This window comes from Chenopodium album, chromosome 23 (genome assembly GCF_948465745.1).
Source record: "Chenopodium album chromosome 23, dcCheAlbu1.1, whole genome shotgun sequence".
NCBI classification, from domain to species: domain Eukaryota; kingdom Viridiplantae; phylum Streptophyta; class Magnoliopsida; order Caryophyllales; family Amaranthaceae; genus Chenopodium; species Chenopodium album.
In genome coordinates this window covers 23,892,169-23,909,858 of record NC_137856.1, presented here as the reverse complement: position 1 = coordinate 23,909,858, position 17,690 = coordinate 23,892,169, and the positions used below count along the sequence as shown (strand labels likewise).

The window sequence follows — 17,690 nt, the reverse complement described above, 5'->3', positions numbered from 1 at the left end:
TCTAGGGTTCTTATTATGTGCATATCCTAAAGTCAATTTTTAGGACGGAGGGAGAATTATTTTATTTTTTTTCAATTTACATCATGTAAATATTCTAAGGGTTTAGTATCCAATTGACCATCTTAGCCTTTAAGAATCCAAATTGAACTCGAATTTGTTAAATAAAAATATTTTATGTTTAGAAGATCGAAAGAACATGTCCTAAGTATATATACCCCGTATTAGATTTTGGATTGGATTCTAGATTCTAAAATTCTCTCTCCTTTTATTTTCTAATTCTGGGTTTCCTCACAAAGAACCCTAGATCAAAGGAGTAATTATCACACCAATTCTCTCCTCGACTATAATTCAATGTTATAAAACTAAATATTCCTTCACAAACTAAGCTAGTGTGCTAATTTTGTGACGACATTGGAATTTTCCGGCAGATTTGGGGATTGTTCGTTCAGGTAATTTTTAAAAATTGTACATATTTCTCTAATTACGGTCGTGTTTTCACGAAATTTGCATAAAATTAGTTCAGGTGCAGTGTTCTGTAAATTTAATTTTTGGGGTTTTCTAATTACGCCCTTAATCAGGTGATTTGACGAATTTTGGAAAAAAGATCAGTTAGGGTTCATGCTATTGTATTTGTTGTTGAAATTTTAACATAGTTGATTATATAAACACGCGAATCTCATATACAAACCTCAAATTGTAGATGCTGCAATAAGATCTTGGCGTTTGGGTTTCTTAATTCGGTCCCAATTCAAATTTGTTGAATTTGGTTGCTTTTATTTTATTTAATTATTTATTTATTTTAATTCATTAATCAGTTGATGAGTAAGTATGATGTATGTTTGCTTGGATTTAAAGGGTTTCCAATGACAATTGTATGTACCTTTTATTTGTTATGACTATGTCAATGAGACTTCAAAATTGTACTTGTATAATGAATTCTGGTATCTGGTCAATTGAGGTTGTTATTCACCCTTTTCCTTTTGTTGTTCAGAGAAGATGATTAACTTATTCAGAGTGAAAGCAAAACAAAAGGAAAATGCTGAAAATCTTAATGGAAAGACCCATGTCAAAAAACAGTCAGCTGGAGAACTACGTCTCCATAAAGGTATTCGTTTTTAAAAACCTGTTGTTATTGGGACTCATATTGTTATATAAATGTTGCTGTAGTCTTGTCCTTGTGTAAGTTGTGTTCAATTCATCACTAGAAGTTTTGGCTCACAACCTTTTTTGTATGTTGCTCCATATTTGTCATATACAAGTAATGAAAAAAAAATATTATTTTAGGCGACGAGCACACTAAAGAATGAGATTTGCTGATCCAAGAAGGGGAAAAAAATTTATATGACTTTGTATCATTCTTTTTCATTTTCATTATCTGCGCATGAATTATATGGGGTTCCTCACTCTATTGTTCGATTACCCTAGACTCATGCATATATGAACATGTCTTTAGTTATATGTAAGAGATTGGGATGGAGATTTTACTCTCTTTTTGTGTGGATTGGGTGAGATTCTTGCTCATCAGTTGCTCTGTTCTGACCAGATTTATTGTTGATTGTTTATGTCATGATTTGCACTGAAAAGTGTTTGCAAGCTTCATGCTTTTTTTCCTAATTTTTTGCCAGTTATAAATTGATCTTTCTGCATAATAAAATAAACACATTATACTTAATTAGAATAGTTACATGCGGCAATCTATTATCATCCATCTGTTGCATTTGGTCCTGGACTCCTTGTAATTACTAAATCTACATTTCGGAGATTGAAGGTGTTTATGAAATGTATGATCAAACATATTATTATGCTTCACATTACTGTTACCTCTTCTGTTTACATATTGTGGCTCTAAACTATTGGCTTTTTCTAGATATCAGTGAACTAAACCTGCCCAAATCGTGTACCATATCATTTCCCAATGGGAAGGATGACCTGATGAATTTTGAAGTTACTATTCGGCCTGACGAGGGGTACTATTTGTAAGTGTCTCTTCTACTAAATCATACCAACACCTAGATTGCATCACGAGTCTGATAATTGATATCTTCTATTAATACCAGTCATAATTCATAGGCTATTGCTAACTAGTGCGTAGTTCTTGCTTGTCTTTGTACTTATGTCATTGTTTCTTGACTTTGTTTCTTTCCCTTTTTATTTTTAATTTTTTGTATTTTTTAATTATTATTATAATCTCCTAGCCATCAATTTTGCTTTATTCCTTTGTTCTCTTTTTTCTTGCAATTATGGAGGTATGGATAGGGTGGAGTTTTTGTCAAAATCTATATCTCTATGTTTCCTCCATTTTACAGTGAACACATCATTTTGACTTTTGCCTTTGCCTAAAAACTATTTATAATATGAAATAATTATATATAAAAAAAAAACTTTTGATGGTATAAATTGAAATTATTCACACAACATATTACACATATAATTAACTGTATCAGAAAAAGCATAGTCAAAGATAATAAATGAATAGTGTCCAACAGTCCAAGGTCCAAACAATGCATGTATTGTGTTACGAAGAAGTAATTATACTAGTGCGAAGGGAAATTACTGGAATTAGATTAGTATATTTCTATTTGGATCATTGAACTTCATTAATAATTCAGTTGGCTATGCTTTATTTGCATTACTTGTTTCTTTCATTTTATCAACTCCCTCCATCTCAAAAAGTTCTCCTTGACTCTTTTTTTTTGGTGAGTCACACCATTAAAATAGATAGAACTTTAAGAGATGGAGGAATAATTGCATAGTGTATTGATATACTAAGGGAACATTTGATTGCAGAGGCGGCACCTTTGTATTTACCTTTCAAGTTCCATCTGTATATCCTCATGAACCTCCAAAGGTTAAGTGCAAGACAAAGGTAAATAGAGTAATTCTCAATGGAAAACCATCTTATGCTACATAAAATGACAAGTTATAAGTTATGTGCACTTCTGAATTTTTTTTTCCCTAACTTTTTGTATGCATCTGGCAGGTATACCATCCCAACATCGATTTAGAAGGCAATGTCTGCCTTAACATTCTAAGAGAAGACTGGAAACCTGTTTTGAATGTAAACACTGTCATCTATGGGTTGTATCATCTCTTCACGGTACTAACATTTCCCTTTATCTGGATATTGTTTTTTCTTTTATTGCTACATGCATTGCATTATAGTGGCATTTTGTTTGTGTGTGCAGCAACCAAACTATGAAGACCCTTTAAATCATGATGCCGCTGCTGTGTTGAGGGATAATCCGAAAATGTTTGAATCTAATGTGAGAAGAGCTATGGCTGGGGGTTATGTGGGTCAAACTTTCTTTCCTAGGTGTGTTTCTTGATGGTTATGATGCTGTTAACTTGGATGTGAAGGGTGCTGTTTGACTTCCTGGGAACTATATCTTTAAACCTGTACCAATTTCGCCAAGGGTGTATTTGATGATTGGTATATACTTTATGTTGCAATGAGAATTTAGTCAAATGACTTTAAAATTTATGGTTTCCTCTTGTGCCAAAATTAACACTAGTTTAATTGTGCTAACAATTTGGAAATATTTGTCAAAATTTGTACTGTATCTTTTACTCTTTTTACGCTTTTGCTGTTTTTGATAATCATTTTTTTTCAGGAGTTTTCAAAGTAAAATTAACAGGCAAAATAACCCTAAATAAATACTAGTATAAACAAGTCAAATTTGCCTAAATCCAGGCACAGGTGAACCTACAAATGTATTGGATAATATTTGGTTTTCAGTGTTTTGTTGTTTGTGATTGGTAGTAGGCCGATAACGGAATTGGTAAAGAGTTGATGACCTGGACTTTGTTCTTGTCATGCCGATATTGTCACCATCCCAAACAAAAATAATTAATATATTTTTAAATACCAATATTGTGGTTAGTAGGCAGTATCAAGTTGTTTTAAAATATTAGTATATGTATTTGGATTTTTGACTTATAGCATCACAAAAAAGCACAAAAATTGATTTTAATACCACAAAAAACTATGGCCTTGTTTGGCAATTGGTTGCTGGTTTATCGGCTGGTTTGATTGGCGGTTTGACTGGCTGTTTGTATTGGCTTCTTTGTTGGTTGTTTGACTTTTTATTAGTCTAAAAACATGTTTGGTAAAATTGACTGTTAGATGTTATTAGTAACTTAGGTAGCCAAAAGCTACTCCAAGTAGCTTTTTCATTTTGGCTTAAAAGCCAGCTTTTCAACTGGCTGAAAAAGCCATTTACCAAACACAAATTTTGGATGTTTGATCAAATGAAAAAGCCAATCAAAAATCCAATGAAAAGTCATTTACCAAACAAGCCCTATAACTTTTATTATAGCACCACATAAATCCCAAAAAATGGATTTCACCTCCATTTAACAGATTCTTGGATAGAATCCGTTAAGTGAGTTTACACTGCCATGTGTCACCATATTAGTAGTTAAAAATAAGAAAATAGATAAAAACCCCTAAAAAAATAACCCTAGCCACCCCATCCCCACCACTGGCACCCCCTCTTACATCGAAACCTTCCCTCTGATACTCCCACAACCACAAAAACCTACACTACCTCCAACACACCCAGAACAACCCAAACCCGCACCACTTCTCATCGGAACCCCTCCTTCACCAACAGCCACCCATCGATTTTCTGACTCCCCAAAATAAAAGAGCATCTAGCGGTCGAAATCGACTGATTTAGGGCTGAATAAGACCACTCAGGCCCTAACTGACCGATTTTAACCACTAGTGGCACTTTAGGTGGTGGAATGAGAGTTGCGTGTGTTTCTGGTAGGTTAGGGTTTAGGGAGTTGTGGGTTGGGAGTTGAATAGCCATTGGGGAAAGGGAGGGGGTGACGGCTGGTAGGATGGTGGTTTTGACAATGAAGGGGAGGTTTCCGGCAGCAGCTTGGCGGCACTAAGGGTGCTGGCGGTGGGTCGTAGGGCTGTCAGTGGTGGTTGGGTTATGGTTTATGGTTTTTTTTTTTTTTCAAATTTTGTTTTTTTTTTATCTACTAGATTAGTGGCACATGTACGTTGTAAGGCCCACCAATGATATTTTGGATGGCATCAGTAAAGTGGTGGTGAAATATGATTTTTTTTTTTTTTTTTTTTTTTTTTTTTTTTTTTTTTTTTGGGTGGTATCATAATAAAAGTTTTGTTAAAATATTTTTATTGATGGTAAGATATTTATCAGTGAAGGGATGAAGATAGGAAACAAGTAGTAGTATGATAGAAAAACTCTTTCTTATTTCCAACTTAGTTCACAATACATGAACTTGCACTTATATAGCCAAAATATATGAATATAATAATATACATTATTGTACTACATACAAATAATTGTATTTAGTAAAATCTACAATGACCTCAAAATTACTACATGTTTACTTCAATCATGCATGTTTGTATGTTTCTCAACAAGTTTTAAATTTTGTGGTGTTTAAGTAAAAAACAGTTATTTACTCAAAAAAAAAAGTAAAAAAAAAAATGATATATATCATTTGTATTACTAATGTACTATAGTCAAAGCATTGTCCCAATCACATTTTAATTTTGCTTAAAACTCCATGCAACACATTTGGTCCACGGATCAAAGCTTGACAATGAAGGAGAGGGTTCCGGCGGCAGCTTGGGTTTGGCGGCACTAATGGTGCTGGCGGTGGGTTGTAGGGCTGTCGGTGGTGGCTGGGTTACGGTTTATGGTTTTTTTTAAAAAATTTTTATTATTTATTTATTTTTTTTTATCTACTAGATTAGTGACACATGTACGTTGTAAGGCCCACCAATGATATTTTGGATGGCATCGGTAAAATGGTGGTGAAATATGATTTTTTATTTTTTATTATTATTATTATTATTATTTATTTTATTTTATTTTTTATTTTTTTGGTATCATAATAAAAGTTTTAAATTTTGTGGTGTTTAAGTTAAAGACTGTTATTTACTAAAAAAAAAAGTCAAAAAAAAAAATGATGTATATTATTTGTATTACTAATGTACTATAGTCAAAGCATTGTCCCAATAACATTTTAATTTTGCTTAAAACTCCGTGCAACGCATTTGGTCAACGGATCAAAGCTTAACAAGCATGTAGTCCCCGCCGCCCCCCCCCCCCCCCCATTTATTGAAAGTTATTTTAACTTTTTCAATTTTTTGAAAATAATAAATTTAGGAAAAACTGGTCGAAATAATCCCACCTTTGGGCCATCCGCTAAAAATAATCCCACCTTTATCCCCCGATCTTTTTTAACGGTCCCAACCGATCAATCAACTTGTTATTGCAAGTTATTTTACACGTGTTGACACCTGATTAGTCTAATAACTAAATAAAAAGAATTTAAAAAAAGATTATAAAAAAAAAACAGTTAGTACTTAATTTTAGAAACCACCCAACAGCCAAACCACCTCCCCTGCCACCGATGACCGATCCCAGCACGTGCGACCTCCCCTGCCATCCCTCCCCTGAACCACCGCCGAACCCCCTCCCCTGAACCACCTTCGAACCCCCCCCCCCCCTCACGAAACCTCCCCCTTGAACCACCCTTAAACCCTCACGAAACCAGGATCGCCTCCCTTTTAAGTTTAAACCACCGTCGAACCCCATGCCTCCCTGACGAAACCAGGCGCACTTGAACCCCCTTTCCTCAACAACCCTTGAGCCTTAGCTCCTCCCTCCGTGACGAAACCTGGCGTGGCTGAACCTCCTCCCTCTGTCATGAAACCAGGCGTCGCTGAACCTCCTCCCTTCATCATGAAACCACGATTTCGGCCTTCTGTCACTCTCCCTTGCCCCGATTTCGACCGCTCAGGCTACCGCTCTCCTTCCCCGTCACGCGAGTATCGATTTGATGGTCTGGTGGAGTATTGCGGTGGCTAGGGCTGGTGGTCTGGTTGATCGGAGGAGGTGGCTGGCTGCTCTTTGTTTTTTTTAAATTCATTTTTTTTAAAATTAAACTTTTAGACAAATTGTATGGTGACACGCAGTGGCAGAGCTAGAAGGGTGCAAGGGGGGACAACTGTCTTCCCACTTCCGCAAAAAAGTCAGTTAAATATGTTATTGTGTGAGATATTGTAACAGACAAATGGGATGGTGTGGTGTTGAGTAGAGTGCAATTGTTTACAAGTAACCTGAGATCGAACCTTGTTGCTGCATTTTCGTGTTTTTTTTTTTTTTTTTTTTTTTTAATTTTTTAAAGGAAAAATGGAAACTAATAATCCCACCTTTGCCATTTCTGCTCAAAACAATCCCACCTATGAATAATCTAGAAATAATCCCACCTTATAGCCCCATCTGCTCAAACCAAGCCTTTTACCGGTTTGTGTAATTGGTAACCTGTTTCAAGAGGTAACTTGACACATGTCACCTTTTGATTGGTCTACTTTTAAATAATTTAAAAACAATAAAACAATTATCAGAAAATTAATTTTTTAAAAAAAACCCTTTCCCTTCTCCTTCCCTATCACGATCTCCATTTGAATCTGCCCCACCCCCACCCCTACCCCCACCGACCACCGTCACCTTCACCCCCTTGCCAGAATCTCCCCCTTTCCTCTTATCCCCTACATGAATTTGCATCCTTTCCCCAGCCGCGAGTGTCAATGCAACATTGCTCCCTCCCCCGTGCCCGAAATCTGCTCCAGTCCCACCTTCATAGGCTCACTGCCAATGTCGCCTTCACCCTCCCAGCCGGATATCTTCCATTTCCTCTTATTTCCCAACTAAGTTTGCTTCCCTCACCTAGCTTGGTGTATAATTGCAGCCCCTAAAATGATAATTGTGGGAATCGGGAAATTTATTTTGGGATTTTGATTGAATATTGCGCGAATTGAAGGATTTATGGAGGTGGCTTGGTGGAATTGAGAGGCGGTTAAGGTTTTTCGGTGAGGTGGCGGGATGGTGGAGGTGAGAGGTCAGTATGGTAGATCGGTTAGGTGACAAAGAATAAGGGTCGATTTACAGGTGGGCCAGGTTAGTGGGTTTCGAATTTAGGAGGTTACAAGGTGGTCTGTTTCAGGGGGTTTAGTGGGGGCTAGGTGGGGGTAGGTTGGGAGTTTGGGGTGATATCTGGTGGTGGTTATGGAGGACCGGTGGTGGCGATTATGTTGGGTTCCATTAAAGGAGTTGAAGGATTTGAGAGGGAACAAGACTCACTTTAAAAAAATGAAACAAAATTAAAAATTAACCTGTTAAAAAGGTTATAGGTAAAAAGGCTTGTTTTGAGCAGATGGGGGTATAAGGTGGGATTGTTTCTAGATTATTCATAGGTGGGATTGTTTTGAGCAGAAGTGGCAAAGGTGGGATTATTAGTTTCGATTTTTCCTTTTTTAAATAAAGAATCTTTCCATTTTATTTGTTGACAAGTACTAAGTAAATATATTTAAGGAAAATTGGCTTAAAATAATACCAACTATCGACGGTGTGTGCAAAATAATACGAACTCAACTATTTGCTATTAGCGGTACCACCTTTTATACTATATGTGCAAAATAGTACCCCAATCTCCGAAAATGTATTTCGATGAATATTCCGTCTATCTTTGTAATTAATTATTTATTTTTTATAATAATTTTCTATTTTATTTTTAAAATACATACATAGTATTATGTTAATAATTTTCTTTACAATCCAAATTAATAATGCCCACCCTTTTGTTAAGATTTTTTTTTTTTTTTTTTTTTAAAAAAAATATGTATTTAATTTTTTTTTTTCATAATAGATATAGTAATTTCTACATTACACAATAGTAAATAAGGTATATAAATGCCTTATTATTATGTTGATATAATTAGTTGCAAAATATCCAAAATTTTCCCACATTCACCAACCAAAATAATGTAGGGAATTTTTTGGATTTTTAAAAAAAATTTTGAAACGAATTAAATCAAAAATACCCTATTTACTATTGTATAGTAGACTGGTAGTAGAAATAATCACTACATGTATTTTGAAATACATTATTGAAATACATATTGACAGTTAAAAAAAACCTAACAAAGGGGTGGGGCATGCATTATTAATTTGATTGTAATGGAAATTATTAATACAATATGTATTTTGAAAAAAAAAAAAACAAAATTATTAATATAATAGTAATAAATATAGATGGTATATTACTCAAAATACGTTTTTGGTGACTTGCGTACTATTTTGCACATATAGTATAAAAGGTGGTACCGCTAATAGCAAATAGTTGAGTTCGTATTATTTTGCACACACCGTAGATAGTTGGTATTATTTTAAGCTAATTTTTCTATATTTTTAATTGTAATTGAAATATTGCATGAACAAAACCCCTAAATTACGATTGTCATGGAACCTTAGTGTAGTAGATTCCATCCACTTTTTAAAAAATGTTTAAGAAGTATTCCATCCATTTTTTTTTTATTAACATATATACTAAGTTTATATATATTTAAATAATAATTTTAGTTATGGTTTTGCATGAACAAAACCCCCTAAATTACATTTGTCATAGGAAATTATAAATTATGACTATTGCATTTAATAACCTACATGATCTAATGTTTGAATATTTCAAAAATACTGAACTCATAAGTAATTATTTTGGAGGAAAATTTGGTATATGATATTGCATTTTTACTAAGTACTCCGTATTTTGGATTTTTTTAGCTATACACGTTAACTATTGATGAACTTTCTGTGTGTTGAAGTATTGGTGTTTTTTTCTCGAACTTTTTTGTCAAAGTATATAATGTTTATCCACCCCCCCTCCCACCAATTTGAAATATCTGGCTCCGCCGCTGGTGACGCGTGTACTTTAAACCCAAAAAAAAAGTACCTTTGTAACAGGTAACCAGTCACTTGGGACCATCGGGAGCAGGTCGGGGGGGTAAAGGTGAGATTATTTAAAAATAATCCAAAGGTGGGATTATTTTTAGCGGATGGCACAAAGGTGAGATTATTCCTAACATTTTTTTCCTAAATTTATTAAATTGACATACCATAAACTTTGTAAACAGTTTAAAACTCTAAAAACCCTAACCTCCTCTCTCTTCTCTCTCCTAAACTTTAGCCTCCATTGTCAATTTTGAAGGGGCTTCCATCGGATTTCACCGGTGGAAAGCCCCAATTTTTATTTTCTTTTAAGTTTTTTTGCTTCTTAGGTTACAATAATGTCTCCCTCGAAAGAAAGGGTTTATCTCCTTCGAAAGACAAGGTTTTTTCGATCTCCTTCGAAAGACAAGGTTTTTCGAACTCCTTCGAAAGACAAGGTTTTATTTGCGCTTAATTTGGTCTCTGGTTGTGCGGGGCTACTATTGATTATGGCTCGGATTCGGGTTACGGAGTCAACACAAGAATTTACTTTCTCACAAAATTGCGAAGCGGCGACGGATCCACTTAGAGGTGTCAAATCGGGTATTCAAGTCGGGTTCAGGTCGGGTCATGTTAGGTTTCAGGTCAAGTTCAAGTCGGATCACGTTGGTTTTTTCTGACTTACAAGTCGGGTTCGGATCGGGTTGGGTCAAGTTCAGTTCGAGTTATAACAGGCTTTATATCTTTTCAGTTACAGTTCGGGTTCGATTCGAGTCAATTTTGGGTCGGGTAATGTGTTGGGTTCGATTAGTGTCAAGTCGGGTTACTAACAAGTTTGAAGCAGGTTAATTTCGGTCGGATGAACTTCAGGTCGGGTCATTCTTGGACTTGGGTCAAACTTTATTCATGTTGGGTGAAGTCCAGTTTTGATAAATTAAATCACAAACAAGTCAGGTCATTCTTAGGCTCGGCTTATAAAGGTGAGGTCAAATCAGGTCGGGTCGGGTTAGGCCGGGTCTAATTTCAAACTTGAGTCATGTAAAATTGTTAGGTCCAAACGAGTCAAAATCTGAAAATGATAGTTTTCGGGTAGGTTTCAGATCGGGTTGGTCGGGTTTGGTTTTAATACCTCTAGGTTCGTGTCAAATATGAGTCGGATTAAGTCGAAGTTTGGTTGGGTGGAACACATTAACAAAATGAGAACACCTTGAGCTGGATTGGGTCAAATCGAATTTTGATAGACTAAATCACAAATATGTTACTTTTGGATAGACTAAACCACAATTATGTCTTACTAAGTTATTCTTTTCAAATTTAGGATGAAAATGATTTCGAAACGATTAAGTTTGAATCGAATCATATTATAATTCAATTGATTTAATGTTCGATTCAAACAATTCTTATTATGAGAAAACAACATATTGTAATGTTTGCTATTCATTTTAATTTTAAGTACAAAATTTATATGTAAATTGACTATTTCATGTTAATTTATTACATCATTTTGACTAAACATTGTATTTGTATACAATTTAGCAAATGCAATAATGTCTTCAATTTAGTATTTGTATAAGTCATAAAATATTGATGTTTGATATTATGAAAATATACATTTTAACTAATTCAATAACATAATGCATGACAAAATTTTGTTGTTACTTACTCCCTCCGTGTTTTCTTAAGTGACACACTTTCCATTTCCGGCCGTGTTTTTTAAGTGACACACTTCCTCGATCTTTTAGAAATTCCTTACATTTTAATAATATATCACCCCATTATCTCTTACTTTATCATTTCTCACTCCTTTCATGGTCATCACTTCCTCTCACATTCATTTACTTTATCATTTCTCACTCCTCCAACCTACCCCACTAACATCTTATTTTATTAAAGTCAATAAAATCTCCTAAAATTCTATGTTGGTCAAACTGTGTCACATAAAAAAACACGAAGGGAGTAATATAAGTCAAAGTCTATTGTTAATATATGTCAAAAATTGTAACTAATTTTCTCTTTAAAAAAATTGAAAATGTATGTTTTACATTTATAATTACATATTTTTATGTGTAATAATATTTAAGCTTTATAAAGAGAGAATAGTGTAATAAATTAAGCATCAAATAATTTAGTCTAACCCTTAATTATTTGGTGAGACTTGAGGAAAATGGGCTTGGCGCCAGGATTACTCCTAAAACACTAAAAGCGCCGCCAAAAAGTAATTCTCCAATTCTCAAGTAAAACCTAAAACTAATTTCTCAATTTTCCTTAAATTACGCCCCTTATCTCCATTATCCAGCAGCTCCAAGCCTCCAACTCGTGGTTCCTCCGACTTTTGGTAAGGGTTTCATTGTTTCTTCTCTAAATTCTATACTGGTAGATGAATTGTCACTTTAATTCATTAGTATTTCCCTTATTCCTATAAACATGTCATATTCCAGTAAATCCAATTGTCCATATGAATTTTGCATTCATCAGATTTGGGTGTATTGAATCATCGGCTTAGGTATTTATTTTTATTTACTTATATTTTGAAATCTAATTTTATTTCCCCTTCCCATTGATTTCTCAATTTAATTATCTGATTTTTCCTTAAACATGCATATAAAAGTGGACAATTATCTATAATCTATGTAATTTGTGTTCATTTATATTCGTGGAATCATGATATTCATGAATTGCCAAAGAATATCTTATACTTGTATGTAGATCAACTTGGGTAATATCTTATTCATGAGCAGCGTCACTCTAGTGAGTCTAGTGACTCTAGTCTAAAAATCATAGCCTAGAATAATATGATTGGTAGTCTTTGTGATGATGCAATTAATTATGCAAAGCATTTTGTCTCTTTTGCTTATTACAAAGTATCTTCATGAAAGATATAGACTAAAATGATTTTGGCTCTAAGCAACAGTACTATCACATGTGGGTAACCTTACTGGAGCTTGGAGGATGATAATACATTATACATCTAATATTTGATCTTAGTGAAACTACATTAGGCTCACTATTTTTTGGTATGCAATGTGGGAAATCGTCTAATAGTTAGTATTCTAATATTGTTTGCAGGTTGGACTTTCTTTTATTTCTTTCTAATTTTTTTTTTACTATAATGGACTATGAAGAGCAAATTTTGGATAATGCATATGAGAGAGGTAATGAAATGGTGATTAATTGTATTTCAAATCATATAGTAACTATTTTGTTTCTTATTAATGTGAATATATGTTTTTGCAGCCCTTGATGATGAAGATGAAACATCTCATATTAATAATCATGTAGAAGATTCCCAACCTTCTCTGAAAAGAAAGAAAGCAACCTCGAATAAAGAGGGCAAACGTACTTCACCAGTTTGGAATCATTACGACTTCATTGACACGTCTCAAGGTTTGTTCGTTCAATGTAAGTATTGCAAAATACAAAAATATAAGTATGTCAGTCGTGCGGGTACCTCTAATGCTAAAAGGCACTACCAAGGATGTGATGCTTATAAAAAGTATTTGGAAGAAAATAGTAATGGTGTTCCTGCCAAACGAGTTTATGATCATAAAATCTTTTGCAAATTATTTGCTGAAGCTATACTAGGTCATGGATATGCATTGAGTATGGTTGAGCATGAAAGACATAGAAAATTGCTTTCTTATCTAAACCCTGATGTGAGGACAATTTGCAGAAATACCATGACTAAAATTTGCGTGTCAGAGTATGGTAGCTTAAAGAAACAATTAACTGACATATTAGGAGCATTGACCTCTAGAGTTTGCTTGACTTGTGATTTGTGGCAAGCATGTACTATAAATGCATATTTTACTCTTACTGCCCATTTCGTGGATAATACTTGGAAATTGCAATCAAAAGTTCTAAATTTTCGCCATTTTCCTCCACCTCACAATGGCTATGACATTTATGAGCTTGTGCAATCGTTTCTTAGAGAATGGGGTATTGACAAGAATATTTTTACAATCACAGTTGATAATGCCAGTAGTATGATAGTTATGGTTGATAAGCTTCGGAATGATTTAGGTGCTCTTTCTGCTTTGCCAATGGATGGTAAGTACTTTCATATTAGATGTTCGGCACACATTTTGAATTTAATTGTGAAAGAAGGTTTGAGTGTTATTGATAAATCTGTTATCAAACTTCGTGAGCTTGTGAAGTATATTTCATACTCCGAGGGAAGGAAAATTAAATTTCAACAATGTGTTACAGCATCTAATTCTTTTTTTAAGTCGAAGTTAAGAACGGATACGCCTACCAGATGGAATTCTACCTATTTAATGCTTCAAAGAGCATTGGCAGCTAAAACCCCTTTGAGCTTGTTTGCTACCAGAGAGCATAATTCTGAGTTTGATCTTTCAACAAGTGATTGGCAGTCCATACAATCTGTATGCGACTTTCTTGAGCCGTTTTTTGAGATTACTAAACTCTTTTCTGGTTCAGATTACCCTACTGCTAACCATTATTTTGCCAATATTGTTAGTATTGAGAAGCTTTTAACTGATGCACATATTCATGACAATCTTAAGATAAGGGAAATGGCAATGAAGATGCATAAGAAATTTGAAAAGTATTGGTTGGATTATTCCATGATTTTGTCTTTTGCTGTAATGTTGGACCCTCGTCACAAGTTTGATTTTGTGAAGACCTTGTATGGTATATTATATGTTGACGATGGTATTGATGGGTCTGGAAGTAAGGCACAAGCAGTTTATTTGGAATTTGTTGCATTGTATAATTGCTATGCTAAATTTGCTACACCATGTTCGTCATCGTCATCATCCTTACAAAGTACATCAACATCCCTTTTGCCTCTTGCATTTCGTGCACCATTTAAGATCAGCAACATTTATGAGGTATTTTTTTCGTTATTTAATATCAATTTACGTTACTACATTCCTTTAAAAATTAGTTTTAATCTTCAATTTTTACAACATTTTGATGAAAATGTTGCTAAGCATAGAATCGGCGGTAAAGCATCTGAAATTGATTCATACATGAATTTGCCGCTAAGGCCTCGAGTTCCAAATGAGAATTTTGATATACTCAATTATTGGAAAGAACAATCAGTTTCCTTTCCGATCCTCGCCCGAATGGCAAGAGATATTTTAGCCATTCCCATAACTTCAGTTGCTTCCGAATCATCTTTTAGTATGGGTGGTCGAATCTTGAATAAGTGGAGAAATTGTCTTTCAGCACCACATGTTGAGGTTTTGATTACTTCTAAAAATTGGTTAGAAGGTTATGATGGTGAAGAAGAGGCTGAAGGTAATGAAGTTAGTGTCGAAACTTGATTTTTCTTCCTAATTATGGTAAGTACAAATTTTTATTTATTTTGACTAATTTTTGTTAATAATTTTTTTTCTACACCTTATTATTCTTTTTATTTTTTCATAAATAGGATTCGATGGAGTAGTGATGGCTGGTTGAAGATGTTGTGCTTAACATTTGACGTTATTTGGATTGCTATGTTTTGGTTGCTGTTGTACCTCTAAGGCTCTGATTAGAGGTTGTCTTTTGGGTTATTATTCCATATTTTGTCACCACTGTTGGGTTGATATCCATATAGACATCTTAATACTTCTTCTTCATTTCTTTTTTATTTATTATATTTATTGTTATGACTTCCATCATAAACAAACAAAATAAATGAATGTCCATTGACCTATAATAATATTTTAACTTTGAGCATTGTGCAAAATTTATTTAACCATACATGTATAACTTTTATCTTATTAAGACCTATGATACTATAACTATTGCATGTATTTGTTAAATTACGAATAACTTTTGAGAAATGGTGTATATCAGTGAGAAATCATTAAACCACCTTGGTGTGTTACAACTTACAAGTTTAATTCTATATTAGATTTTTGGCCCTTTGTTTATATTTACTTTGGATCCACCGTGTGTTAATGCCTATTATAGTTTTTCCAAAAAAAAAAAAAAAACACAAAGAAAGTACTTGTTTGAAAATTTGTAACATATGTTATTATGTTGTATAGATATTTATCAACCATAAGTCCACGCTTCGTAGCAAAGACATGTAATATTAGGCTACTAGCTAGTGTAATTATTGTATGTAAACATAATTATATTTTTAGTACTAGTACAAGTACAATTTCATTTTCAAAAGTATTATACAAAATAGAAGCAAGTAGTTTAAAATAAAAGTGTAAAATTCCGCTATTTCTATTTATGATAAATTTAATAACATGTTCAAATTAACTTTTAATCAAAATTTAAATCTATGTCAGTTTTGAATCAAAATAATATCAATACGCGGGTCAATATAAGTTAGTTAACGACCTGGATAAAATCTGGTTACAGGTCACTAAACAGATTACTATAATTCAGGTAAGTAGAAAGCTATGTTAGGTGTTTACTATTAAAAACTTAATTAAGTTGAGTTTTATTTCGGGTTCAGATCATTAACAAGTCGGGTCAAATCGGTTGTCGGTCAATATCCATTCAGGTCGATAACAAGTTATGACAGGTTATAATCAATTTCAGGTTCTAAACAAGTCGGATACTAATCGGGTTCAGATCATAATCAAGTCGAGTCAAATCGGTTTTCGGTTATAATCAAGTTGATTACAGGTTCGGGTTCAGGTCATAAAGTGTCAGGTCTACTAAGTTATCAGTTAATGTCAGGTTTGTTCGGGTCAGGTTCTATGTCACCTATTCTTCGGGTACGGATCGGATACAGATCATTGCCGGTTCAGGTCGGTTTTTCGGGTCGGGTCCGATTTTGACAGCTCTAGATCCACTCAAAAAGTTGTATGAGACAACGAACCGAGAATGTGCCGAATTGTTATATTTATGTATTTGGATTCTTAGCCCTTCCCCGATTAATTCTTGTTTGATTTTGTTAAATTCGTTTTCATTATCGTTAATTGTCAATTGTAGATAATGTATAGCTATTATTAATGAAATTTAATGTCCTTTAGGACTTCTTTCAAAAAAAAAAAAAAACCCTTTGTAAACAATTAATGATTTTTTTTTTTAAAATTCAAAATCCCCCTTCCTACAAATTTATAAACAATTAATTTTTTAATCCCTCAAAAAAAAAAAATAATAAAAAAATAAAAAAGATGTTATTAATTATTATAATTATTATTGTTCTTGTTATGATCATAAGTTATAAAATAATTTTTTTGTTACTCTAAGGTTATTCGTTTTTAGTCTCATTCTATTATAAAATAAAGGGAAAGGGAGAATAAGAGAGAGAGAGATGTAGAGAAATATTAGTGTTATGTCTATATTCATCCATTTCATGAACATCTATATATATACAAGATGTGAACAATGTAACTTATATGGACAATGAAGAGTCCATTCATGAGAGGATTAATGTGGACTAATGACAAAGGAGGGTTACAAGGATGCTATTACTACCATACTTAAGGTAGTCATAAAAGAGATATTTACAAGCTATAATGACCGTCCATAATAACATATTTTATAACACATTCATTTTTATTGTGCATTTTTCAATGCAATATAGTAATTAAATAACTGATGTATGTATTATTAAAAATAATAAAACTAAAAATATATGAAAACTAAAAATCAAGACCTGTTTTAAATAGAAAAAAGAGTTTTCTTAGGCTTCCTAGCACTTGCATCCGTGAAGCAACATATAGCTCCAATCAGCTATGTAGTTACATACTATTTCTTCCACAGTAGCAAGCTTATAGCTCTATATTTGTGCATAATTGCAAGAGGTACATTCCATGTAACGCTGCAGTTGCTCTAACCCTTTGCCAAGTATAAGCCTAAGATGACCAGAATAATTAATTCAACTAATTGACTTGATATAACTTGAAACACTCTAATCCAAACCAACCAGTGTCTTCTTCCTCCCTTGCTCTTTCGGATTACAACGAAAATAATCCCTCAAAAGCGTACATTTTATTATTATGCAAGAAAGAGACAATT

The 17,690-nt window shown here is 33.6% G+C and overlaps 1 protein-coding gene across 1 annotated transcript; it reads left to right on the top strand.

Moving 5' to 3' along the window:
• Positions 1 to 233: 233 nt before the first annotated feature.
• On the top strand, positions 234 to 3,576 carry LOC145606836 (NEDD8-conjugating enzyme Ubc12-like). The gene is made up of 6 exons (XM_081662679.1): positions 234 to 449; positions 992 to 1,105; positions 1,868 to 1,976; positions 2,788 to 2,866; positions 2,981 to 3,097; positions 3,186 to 3,576. Exons 2-6 carry the CDS (start codon positions 997 to 999, stop codon positions 3,324 to 3,326), a joined length of 555 nt encoding a protein of 184 aa, XP_081518805.1. The 5' UTR covers positions 234 to 449; positions 992 to 996; the 3' UTR covers positions 3,327 to 3,576.
• The last annotated feature ends 14,114 nt before the right edge of the window (positions 3,577 to 17,690 follow it).

Bases quoted from the DNA above. Each gene is read 5' to 3' on its own strand.
- LOC145606836 (XM_081662679.1), top strand. From the start codon at position 997: ATGATTAACTTATTCAGAGTGAAAGCAAAACAAAAGGAAAATGCTGAA. The intron at 1,106-1,867 runs GTATTCGTTTTT...GGCTTTTTCTAG, and splicing joins AGAACTACGTCTCCATAAAG to ATATCAGTGAACTAAACCTG. The intron at 2,867-2,980 runs GTAAATAGAGTA...TGCATCTGGCAG, and splicing joins AGGTTAAGTGCAAGACAAAG to GTATACCATCCCAACATCGA.